This window comes from Scyliorhinus torazame, chromosome 19 (genome assembly GCF_047496885.1).
Source record: "Scyliorhinus torazame isolate Kashiwa2021f chromosome 19, sScyTor2.1, whole genome shotgun sequence".
NCBI lineage: Eukaryota > Metazoa > Chordata > Chondrichthyes > Carcharhiniformes > Scyliorhinidae > Scyliorhinus > Scyliorhinus torazame.
Window position 1 is genome coordinate 140,982,815 of NC_092725.1, and position 23,875 is coordinate 141,006,689.

The following is a 23,875-nucleotide window of genomic DNA, read 5'->3' on the forward strand; positions in this document are numbered from 1 at the left end:
GGTGTTCAGTCGGACCCCCCACGCCAGCAGCTCCTCAAGGTAAAGCAGCTCACCCTAGCGATTGCCATCGAGACCTGCGTGCTACACGAACACGCCACTAGTCGGTATTCCCACATCCAAGCGGCTGAAATGGCACGGCAAGGTCCCCACGAGGCAGAACGGGTCCAAGCAATCGAGCAACTCCAGGGCCTCAGTCTGGATGAGGGCGGCTATTTTGCGCGCTTTTCGCAGTCCCGCGTTTGTGTGCACCGAATGAGGGGACGGCGACGAACGTACTGCGCAGGCGCGCACCACGTATGGCTGCACCGCGCATGCGCGGTGGCGCAGCGAGCGTACTGACGCTGCAACGTGCGGCAACTGTGGCGCCGCCCACTTAAAGCGGCAATGTCCTGCCAAATCCCGACGATGCCTGCGATGTGGCAAACTTGGCCACTATGCTGCTTTATGCAGATCAGCTCAGCCTGCCAACTCTCATCGCTCCAGCCAGCCTCCCAGGAATGTCCGGGCCATTCAACCCACGGTCACCGAGCCCGATGCGGACCTGCTACCCGATATTGACACCGAGGACCCGAAGGCACCTTTTCGAGTCGGTATCATTAAAAAAAACAGGGTTTCCCTGAAGCAAAGAATCCAGCCTCTGTCGGTACACAGCATCGATCCGGACGATGAGTGGTGTGCCACCCTTATGGTCAACTGGTCCCAAATACGATTCCGCCTGGACACTGGTGCCTCCGCCAACCTCATTGCGCGGTCTGACCTCCAAAGCCTTTGTGTCAAACCAGCCATCCTGCCATCAGCCTGCCAGCTATTGGATTATAATGGCAATGCCATTGCTGCCAGTGGCTCCTGCCAACTTGAAGTGATGCACAGGTCACGCAAAGCCATCCTTCCCATTGAAATCGAGGGCTCCCCGAAAGCCTCCCTGCTTGGCGCGCAGGCATGCAAGCTGTTGAATCTAGTTCAGAGAGTTCACTCTCTCTCTCCTGCTGACGCATCTGCCTTTCAGGACACCGACTTCAGGGCGCAGCTCGATGCCATTATCAACCAGTACCACGACGTCTTCAAGGGCATGGGCACGCTCCCGTACATCTACAAGATTTTATTAAAACCGAACGCCACGCCTGTGGTGCTCGCACCTCGCAGGGTCCCAGCACCCCTTGAGGACCGCCTCAAGCAGCAGCTGCAGGACCTCCAGGACCAAGGAGTGATTTCCAAAGTCACGGAACCTCCCGACTGGGTCAGTTCCACGGTTTGTGTAAAAAAGCCTTCCGGCGAATTTAGAATTTGCATTGATCCCAGGGATCTCAATCGCAATATTATGAGAGACATTATCCAATTCCCAAGCGCGAAGAGCTCACATGTGAGATGGCTCGCACCAAGCTCTTTACCAAACTCGACGCCTCAAAAGGATTGTGGCATATTCAGCTCGACGAATCCAGCAGGAAACTCTGCACGTTTAACACCCCCTTTGGAAGATATTGTTAAACAGGATGCCGTTTGGGATCATCTCTGCATCAGAAGTGTTCCATAGGGTTATGGAACAAATGATGGAAAGTATTGAAGGTGTTCGCGTCTATGTTGATGTTATAATCATCTGGTCCACCACCCCGCAGGAGCATGTTAGTCGCCTCCGGCGCGTATTCAGACGTATACATGAGCATGGCCTCCGCCTCAACATGGCCAAATGCTCTTTTGGTCAGACAGAACTTAAGTCCCTCGGGGACCACATCTCCCAATTGGGTGTGCAGCCGAATGCGGACAAGTTAGCTGCTATCACAGCTATGAAAACACCAGAGGACAAGAAGGCGGTCCTCCGATTTCTGGGCATGGTCAATGTTTTAGGGAAATTCATCCCTAACCTCGCCTCTCATACCACGGCTCTCAGGAACCTGGTCAGGAAGACGACAGACTTCCAATGGCTCCCTGCCCACGAGCGCAAATGGAGTGAACTCAAGGCAAAACTGACCATGGCCCCGGTTTTAGTCTTCTTTGATCCAGCAAAATTTCTACCGATGCCAGTCAATCCGGCATTGGGGCAGTGCTCCTTCAACGTGCAACGTTGCATATGCGTCGCGTGCGATGACCCCCTCGGAGCAGCGCTACGCGCAGATAGAAAAGGAGTGTCTGGGCCTTCTGACCGGTGTTGTTAAGTTTCACGATTATGTCTACGGACACCGTGGAGACCGACCATCGCCCTGCTGGTCAATATAATACAGAAAGACTTGAACAACATGACGCCTCGCCTCCAGTGTATTCTTCTAGATGGTAAGCTCCGGCGATACGACTTCCAGCTGGTATACACCCCAGGCAAGGACCTCATCATTGCTGACGCTCTCTCCAGGTCAGTCAACACTCCATGTGACCCAGCGGGATTTGTCTGCCAGGTTGACGCCCATGTGGCATTCGCGGCCTCCAATCTACCTGCCACGGATGAAAGCCTCGTCCAAATTCGCCGCGAGACGGCGGCTGACCCCTTGCTACAGCGTGTCACGCGCCACCTAACAGACGGGTGGCTCAAGGGCCAATGCCCTCAGTTCTATAATGTCAGAGATGATCTGGCGGTAGTAGACGGGGTTCTTCTAAAACTGGACCGCATTGTCATCCCGCATAGCATGCGCCAGCTTGTCCTGGAACAACTACACGAGGGCCACCTTGGCGTGGAAAAGTGCCGCCGACGGGCCCGAGAGGCAGTGGACTGGCCCGGCATTAATGAGGACATCGCCAACGCAGTGCTCAACTGCCCCACTTGTCAGCGCTTCCAGCCGGCCCAACCACGTGAGACCCTGCAGCCCCATGAGTTGGTCACGTCATCATGGACCAAGGTGGGCATCAACCTGTTCCACGCGCTGGGTAGAGACTATGTCCTGATCGTGGACTACTTTTCGAATTACCCGGAGGTGATAGGGTTGCACGACCTCACCTCAACTGCAGTCATTCGTGCATTTAAAGAAACCTTTGCTCGACACGGCATCCCGCTCACGGTTATGTCGGACAATGGCCCCTGTTTCACCAGCCCAAAATGGTCCAACTTTGCCAGGCGGTACAATTTTGCCCATGTGACATCCGGTCCCCTGTACCCCCAATCCAACGGCAAAGCAGAGAAGGGAGTACATATCGTCAAACGGCTCCTATGCAAGGCTGCCGATGCTGGGTCTGATTTCTACCTTGCCTTGCTGGCCTATCGCTCCGCCCCACTGTCCACTGGCCTGTTGCCAGCCCAATTACTCATGAATCGCACCCTGAGGACGACGGTGCCGTTCATCCAAGTCCCAGACCTCGACAACATTCCGATCCTTCACCGGATGCAGCTGTCTCGTGCACCTTATATGACTTATAAAAGGGGGGATGTCATAATATACACCAGTATATCATGGTGCAGACACACACACTGATGGACACACAGCAAGACCAATAAACACACACAACATCGCAGCCAATCACCAGTTAGAGCACACTCACTATAAAGACAGAGGGCATCAGTTTTCCCGCTCATTCGGGATGCAGCCTCTCAGAAAGACAGAGCTTACAGCTTACAGCACAGATCTTCACCATGTGCTGAGTGCATAGACTGGTTAGGACAGGCATAGGTCTTTAGTTTAATCTAACATCATGTTAACTCACAGTGAAAGTATGTTCAACAGTTTCTAGCTTAATAAAATAGTGTTGTTCTATTTTAAGTGTTGGTAGCCTGTATGTGTTCCACGGATCCAAAGCACCCAACACATCAAGGAAGTGTAGAAGATTTTAGTTTAGACAGGCAGCATGTTCGGCATAGGCTTGGAGGGCCGAAGGGCCAGTTCCTGTGCTGTACTTTTCTTTGTTCTTTGTTCAGTCACCGCCTGTTACTGGACAAAGCACAGCCATTTGGGCCAATTCATCAGCCACTAGCCAAAACAATCAAACCGAGTCATCCCTGATGCCAGCCAGTCTAAAACAGCACAGTCTTCTCGATCCTTCTGTCCGAATTAAAGGCACAGACTGTCTTAAAGACACATGTCCACAAATTGTCTGTGGATCAAAAATGCATCGGCAAAAATAAAAAAAGGGGAAATAACAAAATAGACAGGATGAAACAAGAAAGACCTTTACAGAAGTTATATCTTAAACTGACCATATTCAATAACTCAGACTCAAGTATCGTGGCTAATGGAGCAAGATGTTTTGCTGCAGAGGACTGCGGCAGCTAATAAGACAGGTGAAGGCAAGCTGCCAGACTGAATATTGGCTTCAAGCTGCACACATGTGTAAATAGTGAGACTTCCAAACTTCTATGACCAGCTCTTTGACCCGACTGTTCAAAGTTGGCATCCTCGAAGAGAATCCTCATGAAAACAGATTCATTAAATCATGTGACTTCTTTCTGACAGCAGAATACATAGTGATCAGCGAGGGAGAAACATTTGCGTCTGTTTTTCACTTTACCTCAACTCCAGCTGAACAAATACAGCTATTTCATGTGTTTTTTAATCACTCGTGTAGGACAGTTCCAAGATATGAAAGGGGTTTATTCAGTTTCTTACTTTCATGGTCTGTTGTTAGAAAAGTACACTGATATTAAGGATCTCTACAAAGGGTGCATTCCTAACTAATTAACGAACTAATTAAAGTTAGTTTTATTATTGCAGAAACTAAATATAATTTAGTTAATACAGTAGCTGTTTTTTTGGAATGGAAATGTTGATGTCAATACAATACAGGAAAAGACTGTTTTAACAAACGGGTATAACTTTAGTTGAGGTATTTTGATAATTAAAATTAAACCATTGAAAATTTGGGTAAAATGTATCTGATTAAATACATTGGTTTTACACTGAAAAGTAACGCTGTTGGCCTTTCAATAAAATGAGAGCTGTCCGTAAATTTACGTAAATCTACTACTTTTAAAAGTTGGGAGGCCAAGTACACCCTCGGAGATAAGAACTTAAGAACAGACATGGCCATTCAGCCCCTGACAGCTGCTGTCCCACTCAACTGATTGTCTCCTTGTTCTTGATTCCCCAGCCCCCCTCCCCCACCACAGGTATTAGTTTCTCTACATTTACCCCAACAAATTCTTTCAACATTTTAAGCACCTGGACCAGGTCATCCTCGATATTTTATGGGCTAAATTCTCGCCCTTGCGACGCTGCTAACCCAAACTGTGATTGGGCGGAGAATTGGGCGTCTGGCCAAAATCGAGGTCCGTGCCCGACGTCGGTTCGGGAGCCATCCCTGGTGGCTCCGTTCCGTCCCTGGTGGCGATAATGAGGTTTGAGCCCCGTACCGGCAAAGGCAGGCAGTACCGGCATTTGCATTCATTTCAATTGACCCAGTAACCTGTGGGCCTCCACGATGCTCTGCCCCATCTCAGGCGGAAGTCACGTCGACTTGATTTACTACAAGTATTTACAAACAGGGACTGGGCTGCTGAGGGGGAGAGAGGAGGTAAGTAAAGTTTGAAAAACTGTTAAAAATTGTAGCGATGCTGGGGGGTGGCCGGGGGGAGCAGTGGGGAGGGACTTGGTGACAGCTCCATGGATTCAGGGTGTCCCTCTCGGGATCGGGGTGGCCTGGCTCAGACCAGGATTGCTGCAGTGTTTGTTTTAATCAAACTCACTTGGTACAAGTTGCAGGCCCCTGGCTGCTCACTCTGCTGCCTGCTCACTCTGTCCTGTAAATGTTCACAGAGCCTCTGGTCATTTGGGAGCCCACCCAGGCCGCCCCCCTGGAAAACACTCAGACCCCAGCTGACCCATCACCGGGATGGGCGTGACCTTCACCAGGATGGGCGTGGCCAAGCTCAATCAGTGGCCAACCAGGTGCTGCCACTCCTCAGTTCACTCATCAGCTCAGCCCCACTGCAGGGGAAGCGGGGGAATAGCAGAGCTCACCCCAAACAAAGGACACCTGCACCATGGCCTCTGCCCCCCTCACTGGCACACTGCGCATCTCAGGGCAGAGGCCTCACCAGTGACACTAGCAGCTACCCACCCCCCAGGACCATCGGCTGTGTCCACGCCCTGTCTGCCCACCGCGCCCCTGCTCCCAGTCAGCTTGTTACAATCTGTGTGTCACACCCAGGATCCACATCACACTGCAGCTAAGCTCCCAGCAGTCGCACACTTCCCTGCCTCACCCCCATTTGTAGGACCTACCCACAAAAGCCTCTAAGCATGGAAGTGATTGGTGTGACCGGAATCCTCCGATCTTCGGGATTCACGTTGCCCGCTGACAGCGCACCCATGCCAGTGCGTTTCACGGCAGTATTGTGTGGTTTCAATGCAAAATCCCAGGGCAAGCGGTGGAAGGATAGAATCCCATCTCCGCCGAGCGGCTAAGAAACATGCGGCTGGGGGTTCGGAGAATCGCGCCCATCCTTTTGGAAGGAGAGCAAAAACAGAGACACTGAGGAGTATATGGACACAGATATTTGAAGGTGACAGGACAAGCTGGATTTTTAATTTAACCTGATGCCTTGATCATTTCTGTGCCCTGACCCCAATGTGTAATCTAAATGTAAATCAAACAATTGGACTGGGGGTGAGTGTGGTGCCCAATCAGCGATGCTAGGAGGGACATGGAGGCAGAAAGCACCAGCAGACTCCTGTAAAACAGACAGGAAGCTGCCATAACAGAGCTCGCCATTGACTTGCTGAATTATCCAGGCAGCAGATCAGATTTCCAGCTCTGTTAAGGTGCATAAAAGTGGTCACACACTCACCAGGAAGATAGGTAAAGCACTTTGTTTCTATCAGCCTATTTTTCCTCACTTTGAATCATTATCCACAGCAAACAGCGTCCAACTGCATTGCTCCCAACAGCTAATCAGGCAGCACTGAGGGTGGAAAGGGCGCAAAATATCCTCTGGGTGGGGGACTTCAATGTCTATCACCAAGAGTGGCTCAGTACTACCACCACAGACCGAGCTGGCCGGGTCCTAAAGGACAGAGCTGCTAGACGGGGACAGCAGCAGGTGGTGAGTGAACCAACAAGAGGGAAAAACAAATTTGACCTCATCCTCATCAACCTGTCTGCTGCAGATGTATCTGTCCATGGCAGTATCGGTAGCAGTGACCACCGCACATCCTTGTGGAGCAAAGTCCCGTCTTCACATTGAGGATACCCTCCATCGTGTTGTGTGGCACAATCGTCGTGCTAAATGGGATAGACTTCAAACAGATCTAGCAAGTCAAGACTCGGTATCCAGGAGGCGCTGTGGACTGTCACCAGCAGCAGAATTGTATCAACCACAATCTGTAACCTCATGGCCCAGCATATCCCCCACTCCCCCAAGCACCATTACCACCCAGCCAGGGGTTCAACACTGGTTCAATGAAGAGTGCAGGAGAGCATGCCAGGAGCAACACCAGGCATACCGAAAAATGAGGTGTCGACCTGGTGAAGCTACAGCACAGGACTACTTCTGTGCCAAACAGCATAAGCAGCAAGTACTAGACAGAGCTCAGGGATTCCACAACAAAGGCATCAGATCTAAGCTCTGTAGTCCTGCCACATCCAGCCATGAATGGTGGTGGGCAATTAAACAACTCACTGGAGGAGGAGGCTCGACAAATAGCCCCATCCTCAATGATGGAGGAGCCCAGCACATTTGCTCAAAAGACAAGGCTGAGGCATTCGCAACAATTCAGCCAGATGTGCTGAGTGGATGATCCATCTCGGTCTCCTCCGGAGGTCCCCAGCATCACAGATGTCCGTCTTCAGCCAATACGATTCACTCCACGTGACATCAAGAAACGGCTGAAGGCACTGATACTGCAAAGGCCGTGGGCCCTGACAATATCCCGGCAATAGTACTGAAGACTTGTGCTCCAGAACTTGCCGCACCCCTAGCCAAGCTGTTCCAGTACAGCTACAACACTGGCATCTACCCAGCAATGTGGAAAATTGCTCAGGTGTGTCCTGTACACAAGAAACAGGACAGATCCAACCCAGCCAATTAGCGCCCTATCAGTCTACTCTCCATCATCAGCAAGGTGATGGAAGGAGTCATCAACAGTGCTATAAAGTGGCACTTACTCAGCAACAAATTGCCCATAGACGCTCAGTTTGGGTTCCGCCAGGGTCACTCAACTCCTGACCTCATTACAGCCTTGATTCAAACATGGACAAAAGAGCTGAATGCCGGAGGTGGGGTGAGAGTGACTGCCCTCGACATCAAGGCAGCATTTGACTGAGTGTAGCATCAAGGAGTCCCAGCTAAGCATGAGCCAATGGGAATCAGGGGGAAACCTCTCCGCTGGTTGGAGTCATACCCGGCACAAAGGAAGATGGTTGTGGTGGTTGGAGGTCAATCATCTCAGCTCCAGGAAATCACTGCAGGAGTTTGTCAGGGTAGAGTCCTCGGCCCCAACCATCTTCAGCTGCCTTCCATCATAAGGTCAGATGTGGGGATATTTGCGGATGACTGCACAATGTTCAGCATTCGTGACTCCTCAGATACTGAAACAACACATATCCAAATGCAGCAAGACCGGGACAGTATCCAGGCTCGGGCTGACAAGGGGCAAGTTACATTCACACCACACAAATGCCAGGCAATGACCATCTCCTACAAGAGAGGATCTAACCATCGCCCTCTGACAGTCAATGGCATCACCATCCCTGAATTCCCCACAATCAACATCCTGGGGGTTATCATTGATCAGAAACTGAAGTAAACCAGATTAATACTGTGGCTACCAGGGCAGGTCAAAGGCTAGGAATCCCACGGCAAACAACTCACCTCATGACCCCCCCAAAGCCTGTCCACCATCTACAGGGCACAGGTCAGGAGTATAATGGAATACTCTCCACTTGCCTGGATGAATGCAGCTCCAACAACTCTCAAGAAGCTCGACACCATCCAGGACAAAGCAGCCCCGCTTGATTGCTCCTCCATCCACAAACATTCAAACCTTCCACCACCGACACACAGTGGCAGCCGTGTGTACCATCTACAAGATGCACTGCAGGAACTCAGCAAGGTTTCTCAGACAACACCTTCCAAACCCACGGCCACCACCATCTAGAAGGACAAGAGCAGCAGATACCTGGGACCCCCACCACCTGGAGGCTCCCTTCCAAGTCACTCACCACCCTGACTTGGAAATATATCGCTGTTTCTTCACTGTCTTTGGGGCAACATCCTGGAACTCCTCCCTAACAGCACAGTGGGTGCACCTACACCTCAGGCACTGCAACGGTTCAAAAAGGCAACTCACCCCCACCTTCTGAAGGGCAACTAGGAATGGGCAATAAATGCTGGCCTGACCAGTGACGCCCACATCCCATAAATGAAAAAAAAATTGCTTATTTGTACAGGACCTCCTCCGACCCTTTACTTTGAGATTTCCCTTCTCTTCCTCCTTAGCTCAGCATCTAGCCCCTCAGTTAACAGGCTAGTTATTGGAGGTGAGAGGGTCCTGACTTCCTCCTCACTGACTCACTTTGAAAAATCCCGCAACTTCTGGAAGCATTGCGATTCAGAAACTCTTCTGGACACGCGATCTTCAATTCGCGCCCGGATACATTCTTGTGCCTCAAGGGTATTCTTGGCTTTATAAATGGAGGCGTCGATCACAAAAGCAAAGAAGCAATGCTCACAAGCGCTGGCTAGACCTAAGCTGGAGTTTGTGTCCAGTTCTGGGCGCCACACGTTAGGAAGAATGCCACATAGAGAGTGTGCCTTGGAGATTGATAGACTGGTACCAGGGACGAAGGCTGCAATTTAGTGGAGGGACCAGAGAAACTGGGATTTTTCTCTTGAGAGCTGGAAAAGTGAAGGAATAATTCAATAGAGCTATTCAAAATTATGATGGATTTTGATAGATTGCATGGGATGAAGCTGTTTTCACTGGCTGGAGGCTCGGTAACCAGAGGACTCAGGTTTAAGGTGATTAGCAAAATCAGCACTGGGGTTGATGAAAGGATATGTTTTGCACAACCTAAAAAATGGTTGAAACAGATCCAATAGTAACTTTAAAGGGGAATCTCACTGCTATCACCGGCGGTAACACTCACCGTATAATCAGCCTCTTCAACAAAATTGAGTTTCTCACGTGATTCACGCCATACTCGTGGCAGCTTGTCTTTGATTCGCTCACCCAAGAAAACCTAATTGCTGTAATCAGTGGGGCGTTCCTTTTAAATGTCTCCCCAGCGACACTCACCTGCGATAACCCCCCTCGGAGGTGAGGTTACCAGGTTCTTGCTGTTGTGGGAAAAATCAACCACTTCCGGAGTCAGACTTGCTGTGATCAGATAAATGCAGTTTTATTGTTACACGAAGCTTCGGGAGAAAGCGTACGTACCCCGCGGTACGGTAGCCAGCCTTTCTCCCGGTTTGAATGGCAGTCATTTATTTTATACTTTGGGTTCACAATGAGCCCAGATACAAAACAATTATCACTTTGTTATCTTTAAACATTTTATAGATTGTACATCGCTATTTGTAAGCGTTTTGCCATTTACACATGGTTATCGTTAAAGAGGTTTTACAGGTTACAGGCAGCGGCAGGAAGGTAGTATCGATTGTCCCTTTGTTTTAGGAAATGGCCCAAGACATTCGTATTAGCATATCATTGTGTACACCTTGGCTGGAGTCAGCTTTATTCAAGTGGTGTCCCGCATTTATGTATTTCTTAATCTTCCTGGCATCGTTTGTCCTGGATCTGTTCCTATCTGTCCTACTGGCACCCCGCTGGACTCCAGGCATCAGTTATGTCTGCTTTATTCTCTGTGTCTCCATCTTGTGTGTCAGGCAGCCATCTCCTGTGCCAAGTGCCCTTTTGAACCATTTCCCACTTCAACGCTTTTAGACAGCTGTCGTGAATCACGCTGGTGCCTGGTGAATTATCAGTCAGGTAGTAAGTCCCAGCCTGAGGGCTCACTGATAAGATGCTAACGTATTTCAATTAGGTCCCCGACCTAATTTTAATGTAATCCCACGCAGGAATCACGTTACGCCACCGGAGAGGGCCAAGAAAATCAGCAAGCGCGATCTCGCCGGCGAGAATCGCGTTTCCTGATTCTTGCCGTACTTTGCGCCTGCATCGCTGTTCTCGCTAACGGCTAAAAATCTCCCCAGAATTCAAAACGTCTTCTGTGCTGTGTACTGTGAATAAAATGAATCGCCTTAAACTGGACACCATTGCAGATATTGGAATGTGGAACTGGATGAAGGCTACCCCGAGAATTAAATCTGGAAATTGCTTTTGGCAATGTTTGTGAGGCAGTATATTCTCACGGTACTCCTCTAGACAGCAATTTGAACTTGTAAATGGTTAATGTCTCTGATAAAATGTCCGAACAATGTCTTGAGCCTTTGCCCAATAATGCTATAAACAGTCATTTCAATGTTGCATGCACAAAACTTAATTGACTCCCGACAGCTTATTTTTTCTCTTCTTAGGAAATTGTGCTGGTGGTTTTTTTCGGTGCGGAGTATATGGTGCGACTGTGGTCTGCAGGTTGCAGAAGTAAATATGTTGGTGTTAAAGGAAGGATTCGGTTTGCCAGAAAACCTATTTCAATTATCGGTGAGGATTTCAAAGAGTTCCTTTCAATTATCTTAACTTTAACCAATATTTAAATCAAAGGTAACTGTGTTTCCTTGAGATAATTGTCAATCAGAAAACATCCTGAGGTTCTACACAAGTATCTGATTTTGTGCTAAATAGAAAAATATAAAAATAACCGCAATGCAGTATCGGTTTACATTAAAATGGTTCAGTAACATATTATTATTAAAACATGCTGCTGAGCAGAGAGACCTGGGTGTGCTAGTGCATGAGTCGCAAAACGTTGGTTTATAGGTGCAACAGGTGATTAAGAAGGCAAATGGAATTTTGTCCTTCATTGCTAGAGGGATGGAGTTTAAGACTAGGGAGGTTATGCTGCAATTGTATACGGTGTTAGTGAGGCCACACCTGGAGTATTGTGTTCAGTTTTGGTCTCCTTACTTGAGAAAGGACGTACTGGCACTGGAGGGTGTGCAGAGGAGATTCACTAGGTTAATCCCAGAGCTGAAGGGGTTGGATTACGAGGAGAGGTTGAGTAGACTGGGACTGTACGCGTTCGAATTTAGAAGGATGAGGGGGGATCTTATAGAAACATATAAAATTATGAAGGGAATAGATATGATAGATGCGGGCAGGTTGTTTCCACTGGCGGGTGAAAGCAGAACTAGGAGGCATAGCCTCAAAGTAAGGGGAAGTAGATTTAGGACTGAGCTTAAGAGGAACTTCTTCACCCAAAGGGTTGTGAATCTATGGAATCCCTTGCCCAGTGAAGCAGTTGAGGCTCCTTCATTAAATGTTTTTAAGATAAAGATAGATAGTTTTTTGAAGAATAAAGGGATTAAGGGTTATGGTGTTCGGGCCGGAAAGTGGAGCTGAGTCCACAAAAGATCAGCCATGATCTTATTGAATGGTGGAGCAGGCTCGAGGGGCCAGATGGCCGACTCCTGCTCCTAGTTCTTATGTTCTGATGGGGCGGAATTCTATGGTGCAGTTGTGGTGTGTGTGTGTTGGGGGGTGGGGTGGCTGTGGGTGGGGGGGGGGGGGGGGGCGCAGTGTCGGGCCGTAAAATGTGGTGAGCCATTCAGAGGTCCATTGACTTCAGCCGGACTGGAAAATCCCACCGGGGCCGTAAAAGTCTACCCATGGGGGTCAAAGTTATTGGCGCCATATTCAAACCCCGCCCAAACACTCTCAAGAGAGTCAAATGCGATGTTCCTAAAGAGAAGCATGCCCTGTGTGCCTCCATTCAGCCATGACTCCCTGGTGACTCTCCTCCAGGACATGGGTGAGGGCCAAGATGTCCTCTTCCCAAAGGTGGAAGCAGGAGGGCGACCAACCTGACCTCAGAGGCCTGAGAAAAGGTCGGCAAGGAGGTTGTTGCCTGTTGCACACAGAAAAAAAATGTTCTGCAGTGCAGAAAGAAGATGAATGATCTAATCTGCTCCACCAAGGTAAGTGCACCTTCTACTCACTCTGGACTCACTCTATCTTAAGGGCATCAGGCACTCTAAGGGCTACAGCCAACAGTGGGAAATCTGCATTGAATGCCTCACACACACTTTAACATCACCACCATCTCATGTATCATCCTGTACATTCAACATCTTCTGTTCTTATTGGGTAGGGCACAGCCAACACAGCAACCAGCCATGTGTCCCCACTTCTCTTCCATCTATTCTCATCACATTCTATTCCATCTATCTACATGTTGGCAAAGCTGATCCACAACAAGAGGGCAAGATACCAGACTGGTGGGGGAAACCCTGAGACGTAGGAGCTGACTCCATTCGAGGATGAGGCAACTGAACAGGGGTCACTCCTGGGGCAAAGGTGAGATTGACTTCCCCAGCAAAATAGTACGAATGAACTCTCCATTAGTCAAACACATCCTGACCTTCATAGTGAGTTAAATGTAATGTTGGATTCTGCCTACTCAGGAACTAATTCTATCTTCTCTCTCTTCCAGGCACCAGGAGGAGCAGATCAAGACAAACCCACAGCCAGCCCCTCAGCCCCAGCCTCCAGCCCACCTCAGATGATGATGCCGAGGACCCACTAGATGTTGAGCTGACACTGCATTCACCAAAGCCCTTCACCAATGCAGAGATACACACACCTTGGCGGGTCCCAGATCTAGATTGGGCTTGGGTTCACTAACTGGAGAACAGCTCATGGGACTGTCTGCCCAGAAGTCGGGACCCAGGGTCGGGATTCTCCATTCCTGAGACAAAGGGCGGGGTTCTCTGATTGCCGACTCCAAAATCACATTCAGCGGTTGGCCGGAGAATCCGTTTTTATGCCAAAACACGTTGAAAAATTCCACCCGACAGATTACAGTGGTCCAGATTTGTTATTTGAAAATTGTTCCGAGTGTCATTTTTAAGTGTAATGAATTCTTGAGCCATTATCTCAAAAAGATGAAAGCGATTTCTTTATCATGTTATATTTGAAAACTAATTGACATGCTTGATTTTGACTTGCAGATTTGATTGTCGTGATTGCATCCATTATCGTGCTCAGTGTTGGGTCAAATGGCCAGGTTTTTGCCACTTCTGCCATCAGGTATTTCTCTGCAGTTTTGTAAATCGAAATGAACAGACATCAAACACAATTTATCTCTGTACATTGGACAAATTAGACTTTGAGGTTCATTAGCTGCAGCACAGAGTTCCGTTTAGCTGAGAACAGTTGTGAAACTTGGAATAGATTGTAGTGAGATCCATTTCGATGTAGGGCAACATGTCAGATCTTTGGTATAGTTACAGATAAATACTGCATTTGCAGCCTAATTTTGAAATTATTTATCATTAAATGTTTAGTATTATTGCATCATTATTACATTGGGATCCCATGACCAAGATTTTGGAGACAGGTAATACTTTTATCACAGCATCTGCTGCTCAAGTTGCTCAGTGTTTAATGAGAGTAGAGATATTCTGAGGCAGTACGAGCATTGGTGGTTAGTGTGAGTGACATGCTCCAGATAGACTTTGTAATCCTTATCATCTTCCTCTTATTTAGTTACATTTGTCTTTGTGAAAGTTTAAATTATGTCATTGTCTCATAATTCACAGCTTTCTTCTGGTACATTCAAATCAGAATTAAAACCTCTAAATGTATTAATTTACTTGGGCTGAATTCACCCATCACTGGTGGAGGAGTTCTGGATAGGGAGGAGAATCTAGTGTTGCGCCAATCCCATTCTGATGCTCCAGTCCCCCGCTGGCAGTGGTCTCGTGCCCCACGCCAGCGCCGTTTAACGGGTTGGGCACCAGATTCTCCAAGCCTGTGTGAATCTCCGGTTCTCTGGGCTGGGACTCACGTGGGCGGGAATTGGTGCAAGTATTTCCCAGATGTGGTGGACCTCGCAGTGGGCCAAGGGGGTAACTCTTCAGAGGGAGATGTCCCAAATGTCCATTGGAGGGCCCCCTAACCTCTCACAATGCAAATCCTGCCCCCCCCCCCCCCCCACCAGACCTTCTCACCAGAGACACCTCCCCCCAGTACAGAGACTCTCACCAAACAAAACCCCATTACACTACAGGCCCCCATCAGAAACCCCCCATTACAGGCCCCCATCAGAAATCCCACCACCATAATCCCCCCATTTCAGGGACCCCCCCCCCCATTACAGGGACCCCCACCAGAGACCCCCCCCCCCTCATTACAGAGACTCCCACCAAACAAAACCCGACTACAGGCCCCCACCAGAAACTCCCCCCCCACCAGAGATCCCCCCATTACAGAGACCCCACCAGAGACCCCCATTACAGGCCCCCACCAGAGACCCCCATTACAGAGACCCCAACCAGAGAACCCCATTACAGAGACCCCCAACAGAGACCTCCCATTACAGAGACCCCCACCAGAGACCTTCTTTACAGAGACCCCACCAAAAACCTCCCATTAAAGAGACCCCACCAAAAACCTCCCATTATAGGCCCTGATCAGAAATCCCCCCAACAGAGACCCCACCATTACAGAGGCTCCCACCAGAGACCCCCTTTACAGAGACCCCCACCAGAGACCTCCCATTACAGAGACCCCCACCAGAGACCCCCATTACAGAGACCCCCACCAGAGACCCCCATTACAGAGACCCCCACCAGTGACCCCCTTTATAGAGTCCCCCACCAGAGACCTCCCATTACAGAGACCCTCACCAGAGATCCCCCCATTACAGGCCCCGACCAGAAATCCTGCCACCAGAGACCCCCATTACAGAGACCACCATTACAGAGAGTCCCACCACAGACCTCCCCATAAGAGATACCTCCACCAGAAACCTCCCCATTACAGACCCCCACCAGAGATGCCTCCCATAAGAGAGACCCTCACAACCCCCCCCCCCCCCCAACCTCCCCCCCCCCACCCCCCACCCCGCCATCATTACAGAACCCCCTGCCTGGAAGCTAGAGAGCAGTCCAGACAGTGACAGTGAAAGTATCATTGCTTTAAAACTCACCTGTGCAAAACACCTGTTGGCTCAGGCACATAAAGCACCACCTGTAAATTCCCAGAAAGTGAAATCCACATCAGCTGGGTTTGAATCCCCTCTGATCTTTGATCTGCAAGGTTTTCATTTACATCAATGAGAAATTGGTTTAACTAGGCTTTGATTGATAGCTTGCACACAGCCATCTGTCTGGGTTGTTTAATTTCATTTCTCTTCACGCTTGAATGGATCTCAAGTACCCAGCTGTGAAACTAACTGCAATGTTTGTAAACATCTAAGCACTTAACTACTCTTGATGTGGTCTAAGAGCTGTCAGTCGTAGCTAGATGTTCATCAAGCCAAATTCTCCGTTCTCGCTGACAGTGGTAGTGGGGTGTGCTCAGATTGGAGAATCCTGGCCTTGAAGTTTAAATGAGATTACTTCTTATTCTTCAAACTCCAGAGAGTATAGGCCAAATCTGTTCAGCTTCTTACTCCAGAAAAAAGTCCGGAAAGTCTGAACTGTACTTCCAACGCAAATATATTGGGAGCAGTTCTCCCAAAAAATGACTAAGGGCATGATCTAATGGAAAAGTTTCTAAGTGTCATTTCAGGCGGGTTTGGCTGGGAGTTTCTCCCTGGCTCGCTCGGCGGGTTCCCCACCACTATGTAACCACGCTTAGTCACTTTTTCTGGCCCTGGGAGTTTCTCTCTGGGCTCGCCCACACTTAGGGCACGATTCTCCGGCCTGGTTACGCTCTCGCTCAAGCGTAACGAGGTCGGTGAATAGCGGGAGCGGCCAAAAACGAGATCTGTGGCAGGCGCCAAACAGTTTGCGATACAACCGGCCATCTCCCATAAATGAAATCGGGATGTCGCCGCAGCGTGGCGAGCAGCCAATTATCACCACTTAAGCCCCCTTTCCAAACAATTAACAAGAGCCACCCCGCATCCAACAGCCTCCCGACATTCAGCCGCCTCTCCAGCAAGTTCTCATGTTGGTGCCGAGAAGTGCTCCTTTTGAAAACGTGAAGCTGGTGGTACCCCCCCCTGCCCAAAAGGCATAAAGCTGGAGGCCTCCGATCCCCTTGTAGACCCCCATGAGTGCTGTTCCGTCTGCTCCCTGTTTGTGGAGACCAGTACCAAACGGCGCTCGCCCGATGTCCCCGAGACGAAGGGATTGAATCTCTGGTACCTCAGGAATCTGCACAGGTGTAAAGAACGGGGCTATGTGCGGCCTGGGCCGTGTGCTTCCCGTTCAGGCCCCTTATTCAACACGAGTAGCGTTGAAAACCCGTGTGTTTCTCTGCACTGTGAGAACTATTTCTAAATTGCAACATTTTTAAAATATTTAATTTTTTAGTGGCATTGATGCTATTCTGTATTTTTAGGGGTATTCGTTTCCTTCAGATCTTACGGATGCTGCATGTGGATCGACAAGGTGGCACTTGGAGGCTGTTAGGATCCGTTGTTTTCATTCATCGGCAGGTAAGCCACTTTTTCAGTGAGGAAGATCCAGGTGGATCCATCTTTAAATGTTCAGATCGGGCGCTGATGCAGTATAATAACCGACTGCTGTTCTAACTGTGGGCTTGAGTGGATATAACAGCTGTGATTTTCTTGCCAGTTGAGTTTTTATTAACTTTCCTTGTAGAGTCAAGAATATCAAGGATCTTCTGAAATTGTCTTTTTAAAAATGGGCATTAAAATGCCACCTAACTTGCTCCGTGGATTTGAACTGCCACACTGTCTCAAAAAGACAAATGATAACATTATAGACACAAGAGTGTCAGTACTCATCTCTTGAAACCATCCAAATGGTTTGTCCTGACTTGAATGGATCGTTCTGAAACCATGCAGCGCGATTCAGCGATCCTATTGTGCCTGGCGCGGTTCCGGGCGCAACGGGTGAATTGCGCGTGAGTCTCGAATCGGGCTCTGCGCCGGGCACGCGTCTCGCTCTGCCCAGCGCGATCTCACCCTCACTGAGCGAGATCCAGCATGAATAGTTAAATGAGCCATGTGACCCATTCAAATACCCAGATGCTGGGTTCACCCGGCACCCAGAACTCAACCGCGTCAGGGCGCCGTTTAACACTGGTCCACACAACCGTGGATCAGGCGTAACGGCACCTGAGGGGGTCCCCCAGGCCATTGGAGACCCCCGGTTCATCGGGGACAGGGCATGGTGGCACCCCCACACTCCCCCTGGCACCTGGGCATTGCCAGCCATCCACCATGGAAGTGGCACCCGAGCACCCTGACAGTGCCACCTTGGGCCGTCCTCAAGGTTGGGGAGGAGGTTGAGGGGGTGGGGTCGGAAACACGGCAGGGGGGGGGGCCTGAAAGTGAGGGTGGTGGAGGTGGGAGAAAGATCGGTGCAGCCTTCCAAAATGGTGCCCCGATCTGCGAGTAGCCTTTCCTGCTGGAGAGCTTCAGCCAAGATTATGGCCTGAATTATTGCTCCTGGGTTGGGAACGCAGAGTTGGGACAATTGCTGACTGCGCAAACCCAACTGAGGAAAGCGTGTCGTGGAACTTTGCATTTCCATTCCGGGAGGGGCTGGTTCCTTGGGAGTCCTGGCAGGTAACCCTTGGAGCGAAGCGGAGGCTGCTGGTGTGGCGGTGGGCTGGCTGGATGGCTTTTCTTGGTGAAGCAGCAGATTGTGGAAGCAATGAGAATAAACCAAGAAGGCAAAAATCAGCCCTCACTCCTCTGACTCCACAAACTCCCACTGCCCCATCCATGCCAACCACTGCTACCACCTGCCTATCACCCTCACCCACCCCTTGTTCTCGCAAACACTTCATGCAAAAACTATGCCCCTCTTCCCATCCCCATGGCAGCCCCTAAGATTTAGTGCCAACTCATGTCAACCCATAGCCCCCACCCAGCACCCTTTGACTTTACACCTTCCATGCCATCTCACCTCGTATCCACTATGGGCACACTTCAGAACCCATGTTGAGATTAAGTCTCTATTGATGATCTCACGATTTCAAAACGACCCATTGATTAAAACCCATTCACTGCATGTAATTTCCTATAATCCCTTATTAAAGTAAGCATTGCAATTCATGGTCCACTTCAAAGAGTTTATAACACTTGGAGTTGTTGATCAATGTATGAACTGATTGCAATCCCTCCACCATCCTGGAAGGTTATGATATCAGCCATGCAGCACTCATCCTGTAATGACAACATTCAGGCAAGCGGCAACAGACAAAAATGAATAGCAAGCACATTTTCTAACACTGTACATGGATTTTTCAAATATTTAAAGGGCCAAAGTTTTAAATGCCTTAACAGCCCATTTTGACAGCCCTCTTGACAGCTCCAATGTGCTTGACAGTTCCGGTGTGTTTCCACACTTTATAACACATTAATGTTTACTTTTAACAATCGTAAAGTGCACATTGCCTCTCCCAAAGGGCAGCTTAACTCTCCCAAAGCTCCTTGTACCGACCTTTCACCTTCCTCTGTTTCCAGGGGGGGATAATACTCTGGCTTTATGCTCGCTGACAACAGTTCGCTCCTCGGGCAAGCCCCACTGTCGTAGCGCTGGCTCTTTGGACGGCTCCCGCCCACACAGGTGGTCTACATGCTTCTCTAAAATCTTGTCCTACATAAGATACTGACCCAGTTCTGGCCATGCCAACTCCTGGAACCCAATTTGGTCCGTTACTGAAATTCTTCATAAACACTGGATCCTCTATCTTGAATGCTCTTGCATTTTTAAACAGAGTTTAAGTGGTTCCCCTTCAGGTTCCTCTGGCCTGTCTCCACCCTCCATGGTAAATTTGGGAACAGTTTCCTTGCTTGGACCAGCGGCTTCACTCCTGGTGCCACTGCTGCTTGTGGTGTCTAACCCTAACCGGTCGACTGTGCTGCTCCGAGCATTTTGTAACTCCTGGGCACCCTTCTTCGTGCTGCCCATCGCTAAAGCAATCTTCAGTGCCCTTTTAAAATCTACTTCTGATTCTGCCTAAAGATTCTTTTGCATGGCTTCATCTTTAATGCCACATACTAAACGATCTCTTGGCATCTTATTTAACATTGTCCAAGAATTGCAACGCTCTGTCGCCTTCTTAGGCCTTGAATAAAGGCTGCAATGATCTCCCTTGGGTCTCTCCTGGTCAAATTAAACTTGTAACACTGTAAAGTTACTGGGGGCTTGGGGTGGTAATGTCCTTTGAGTAACTCTATGATCTCTGCAAATATCTTGCGATCAGGGCATCTGGGGACGTTAAGCTTCAAATCAGACTGTATGTCTGTGTCCCACATGCTTCTCCTCCCCCTCTATTTCATTCACACGGAGATTCCACAAACTGTACCTAATCTTCTGTCGCAGGATAGAATGGCTCTAGTTTCCCGAAAAGAGGCATTTCAACTTCCTTGCAGACTGGGCATGTTCTGCGCATCTTGCAATCGAATTCCATGAATTCGTGCAATCTGAATCCCTGGTCTTTACCACATCGCCAATGTAATAACTTCAAGGATTGGCTCCACCAGTTAGAAACAAAAATTCAATTCCAACCGGAAACAACTATTTATAGCGTACTTTAAAATGGTCTTTCCAAACTCAGCTTCAGGGTCCAACTGTTGGGACAAGTTCCAACACATCCCAGTGATTCCCCCACTCACAATCCTGATCGGAATGATGGGTCACATGACCCCTCCCTCGGAGAATTTCCTTAAAGAGACTAACCCCTTAAAGGGACTAGCTATTACAAGCAGCTAAATTTTTGATAAAATTCAGAAGGCATTCATAATTTTATGGAAATGTGACTGGATTTGCTATGGTGTTACCATGGTGTGTTGGAGGAGACAATATTTTATATTAGTAGCGGTGTTGTGTATGAAATGTGAACTATATTGTCAGTTAAATGGTAATTATATGAATGCTACTGTCCAATTAAAATTCAGTTTTTAATTGTGTTCTGAAATCCATAATATACTTGGCAAATTAAATTTTGTAACCCGATTTTGGAATTATTTGAAATGAAATTTTGGTCTGATTTGAAATGATCTGGGCGAAGGTATAGGTGGTCTGATTAGCAAGTTTGCAGATGATACTAAGATTGGTGGAGTTGCAGATAGTGAGGAAGACTGTCAGAGAATACAGCAAAATACAGATAGATTGGAGAGTTGGGCAGAGAAATGGCAGATGGAGTTCAATCCAGGCAAATGCAAGGTGATGCATTTTGGAAGATCTAATTCAAGAGTGGACTATACGGTCAATGGAAGAGTCCTGGGGAAAATTGATGTACAGAGAGATCTGGGAGTCCAGGTCCATTGTACCCTGAAGGTGGCTCGATAGAGTGGTCAAGAAGGCATACAGCATGCTTGCCTTCATCGGACGGGGTATTGAGTACAAGAGTCGGCAGATCATGTTACAGTTGTATAGGACTTTGGTTAGGCCACATTTGGAATACTGCGTGCAGTTCTGGTTGCCACATTACCAGAAGGATGTGGATGCTTTAGAGAGGGTACAGAGGAGGTTCACCAGGGTATTGCCTGGTATGGAGGCTGCTAGCTATGAAGAAAGGTTGAGTAGATTAGGATTGTTTCCATTGGAAAGACGGAGGTTGAGGGGGGACCTGATTGAGGACTGTAAAATTATGAGCGGTATGGACAGGATGGATAGCAACAAGCTTTTTCCAAGAGTGGGGGTGTCAATTACAAGGGGTCACGATTTCAAGGTGAGAAGGGGAAAGTTTAAGGGAGATGTGTGTGGAAAGTTTTTTATGCAGAGGGTGGTGGGTGCCTGGAACGCTTTGCCAGCGGAGGTGGAAGAGGCGGGCACGATAGCATCATAGGGAAGGGGCGGTACTGGACCTGGTATTGGGGAATGAGCCCGGCCAGGTGGTAGATGTTTCAGTAGGGGAGCATTTCGGTAACAGTGACCACAATTCAGTAAGTTTTAAAGTACTGGTGGACAAGGATAAGAGTGGTCCGAGGATGAATGTGCTAAATTGGGGGAAGGCTAATTATAACAATATTAGGCGGGAACAGAAGAACATAGATTGGGGGCGGATGTTTGAGGGCAAATCAACATCTGACATGTGGGAGGCTTTCAAGTGGCAGTTGAAAGGAATACAGAACCGGCATGTTCCTGTGAGGAAGAAAGATAAATACTGCAATTTTCGGGAACCTTGGATGACGAGTGATATTGTAGGCCTCGTCAAAAAGAAAAAGGAGGCATTTGTCAGGGCTAAAAGGCTGGGAACAGACGAAGCCTGCGTGGAATATAAGGAAAGTAGGAAGGAACTTAAGCAAGGAGTCAGGAGGGCTAGAAGGGGTCACGAAAAGTCATTGGCAAATAGGGTTAAGGAAAATCCCAAGGCTTTTTACACGTACATAAAAAGCAAGAGGGTAGCCAGGGAAAGGGTTGGCCCACTGAAGGATAGGCAAGGGAATCTATGTGTGGAGCCAGAGGAAATGGGCGAGGTACTAAATGAATACTTTGCATCAGTATTCACCAAAGAGAAGGAATTGGTAGATGTTGAGTCTGGAGAAGGGGGTGTAGATAGCCTGGGTCACATTGTGATCCAAAAAGACGAGGTGTTGGGTGTCTTAAAAAATATTACGGTAGATAAGTCCCCAGGGCCTGATGGGATCTACCCCAGAATACTGAAGGAGGCTGGAGAGGAAATTGCTGAGGCCTTGACAGAAATCTTTGGATCCTCGCTGTCTTCAGGGATGTCCCGGAGGACTGGAGAATAGCCAATGTTGTTCCTCTGTTTAAGAAGGGTAGCAAGGATAATCCCGGGAACTACAGGCCGGTGAGCCTTACTTCAGTGGTAGGGAAATTACTGGAGAGAATTCTTCGAGACACGATCTACTCCCATTTGGAAGCAAATGGACGTATTAGTGAGAGGCAGCACGGTTTTGTGAAGGGGAGGTCGTGTCTCACTAACTTGATAGAGTTTTTCGAGGAGGTCACTAAGATGATTGATGCAGGTAGGGCAGTAGATGTTGTCTATATGGACTTCAGTAAGGCCTTTGACAAGGTCCCTCATGGTAGACTAGTACAAAAGGTGAAGTCACACGGGATCAGGGGTGAGCTGGCAAGGTGGATACAGAACTGGCTAGGCCATAGAAGGCAGAGAGTAGCAATGGAGGGATGCTTTTCTAATTGGAGGGCTGTGACCAGTGGTGTTCCGCAGGGATCAGTGCTGGGACCTTTGCTCTTTGTAGTATATATAAATGATTTGGAGGAAAATGTAACTGGTCTGATTAGTAAGTTTGCAGACGACACAAAGGTTGGTGGAATTGCGGATAGCGATGAGGACTGTCGGAGAATACAGCAGGATTTAGATTGTCTGGAGACTTGGGCGGAGAGATGGCAGATGGAGTTTAATCCGGACAAATGTGAGGTAATGCATTTTGGAAGGTCTAATGCAGGTAGGGAATATACAGTGAATGGTAGAACCCTCAAGAGTATTGAAAGTCAAAGAGATCTAGGAGTACAGGTCCACACGTCATTGAAAGGGGCAACACAGGTGGAGAAGGTAGTCAAGAAGGCATACGGCATGCTTGCCTTCATTGGCCGGGGCATTGAGTATAAGAATTGGCAAGTCATGTTGCAGCTGTATAGAACCTTAGTTAGGCCACACTTGGAGTATAGTGTTCAATTCTGGTCGCCACACTACCAGAAGGATGTGGAGGCTTTAGAGAGGGTGCAGAAGAGATTTACCAGAATGTTGCCTGGTATGGAGGGCATTAGCTATGAGGAGCGGTTGAATAAACTCGGTTTGTTCTCACTGGAACGAAGGAGGTTGAGGGGAGACCTGATAGAGGTATACAAAATTATGAGGGGCATAGACAGAGTGGATAGTCAGAGGCTTTTCCCCAGGGTAGAGGGGTCAATTACTAGGGGGCATAGGTTTAAGGTGAGAGGGGCAAGGTTTAGAGTAGATGTACGAGGCAAGTTTTTTAC

General features: G+C 48.6%; 1 protein-coding gene across 1 annotated transcript in view; it reads left to right on the forward strand.

The window, feature by feature from the left end:
• The window catches only part of kcnq1.2 (potassium voltage-gated channel, KQT-like subfamily, member 1.2), a 162,614-nt gene that overhangs the window by 126,447 nt on the left and 12,292 nt on the right, over positions 1 to 23,875 (forward strand). Inside the window, exons 3-5 of the mRNA XM_072484001.1 lie at positions 11,390 to 11,516; positions 13,982 to 14,060; positions 17,325 to 17,421. Of these exons, the coding sequence (XP_072340102.1) occupies positions 11,390 to 11,516; positions 13,982 to 14,060; positions 17,325 to 17,421 (303 nt within the window). The remainder of the gene's footprint in view (positions 1 to 11,389; positions 11,517 to 13,981; positions 14,061 to 17,324; positions 17,422 to 23,875) is intronic.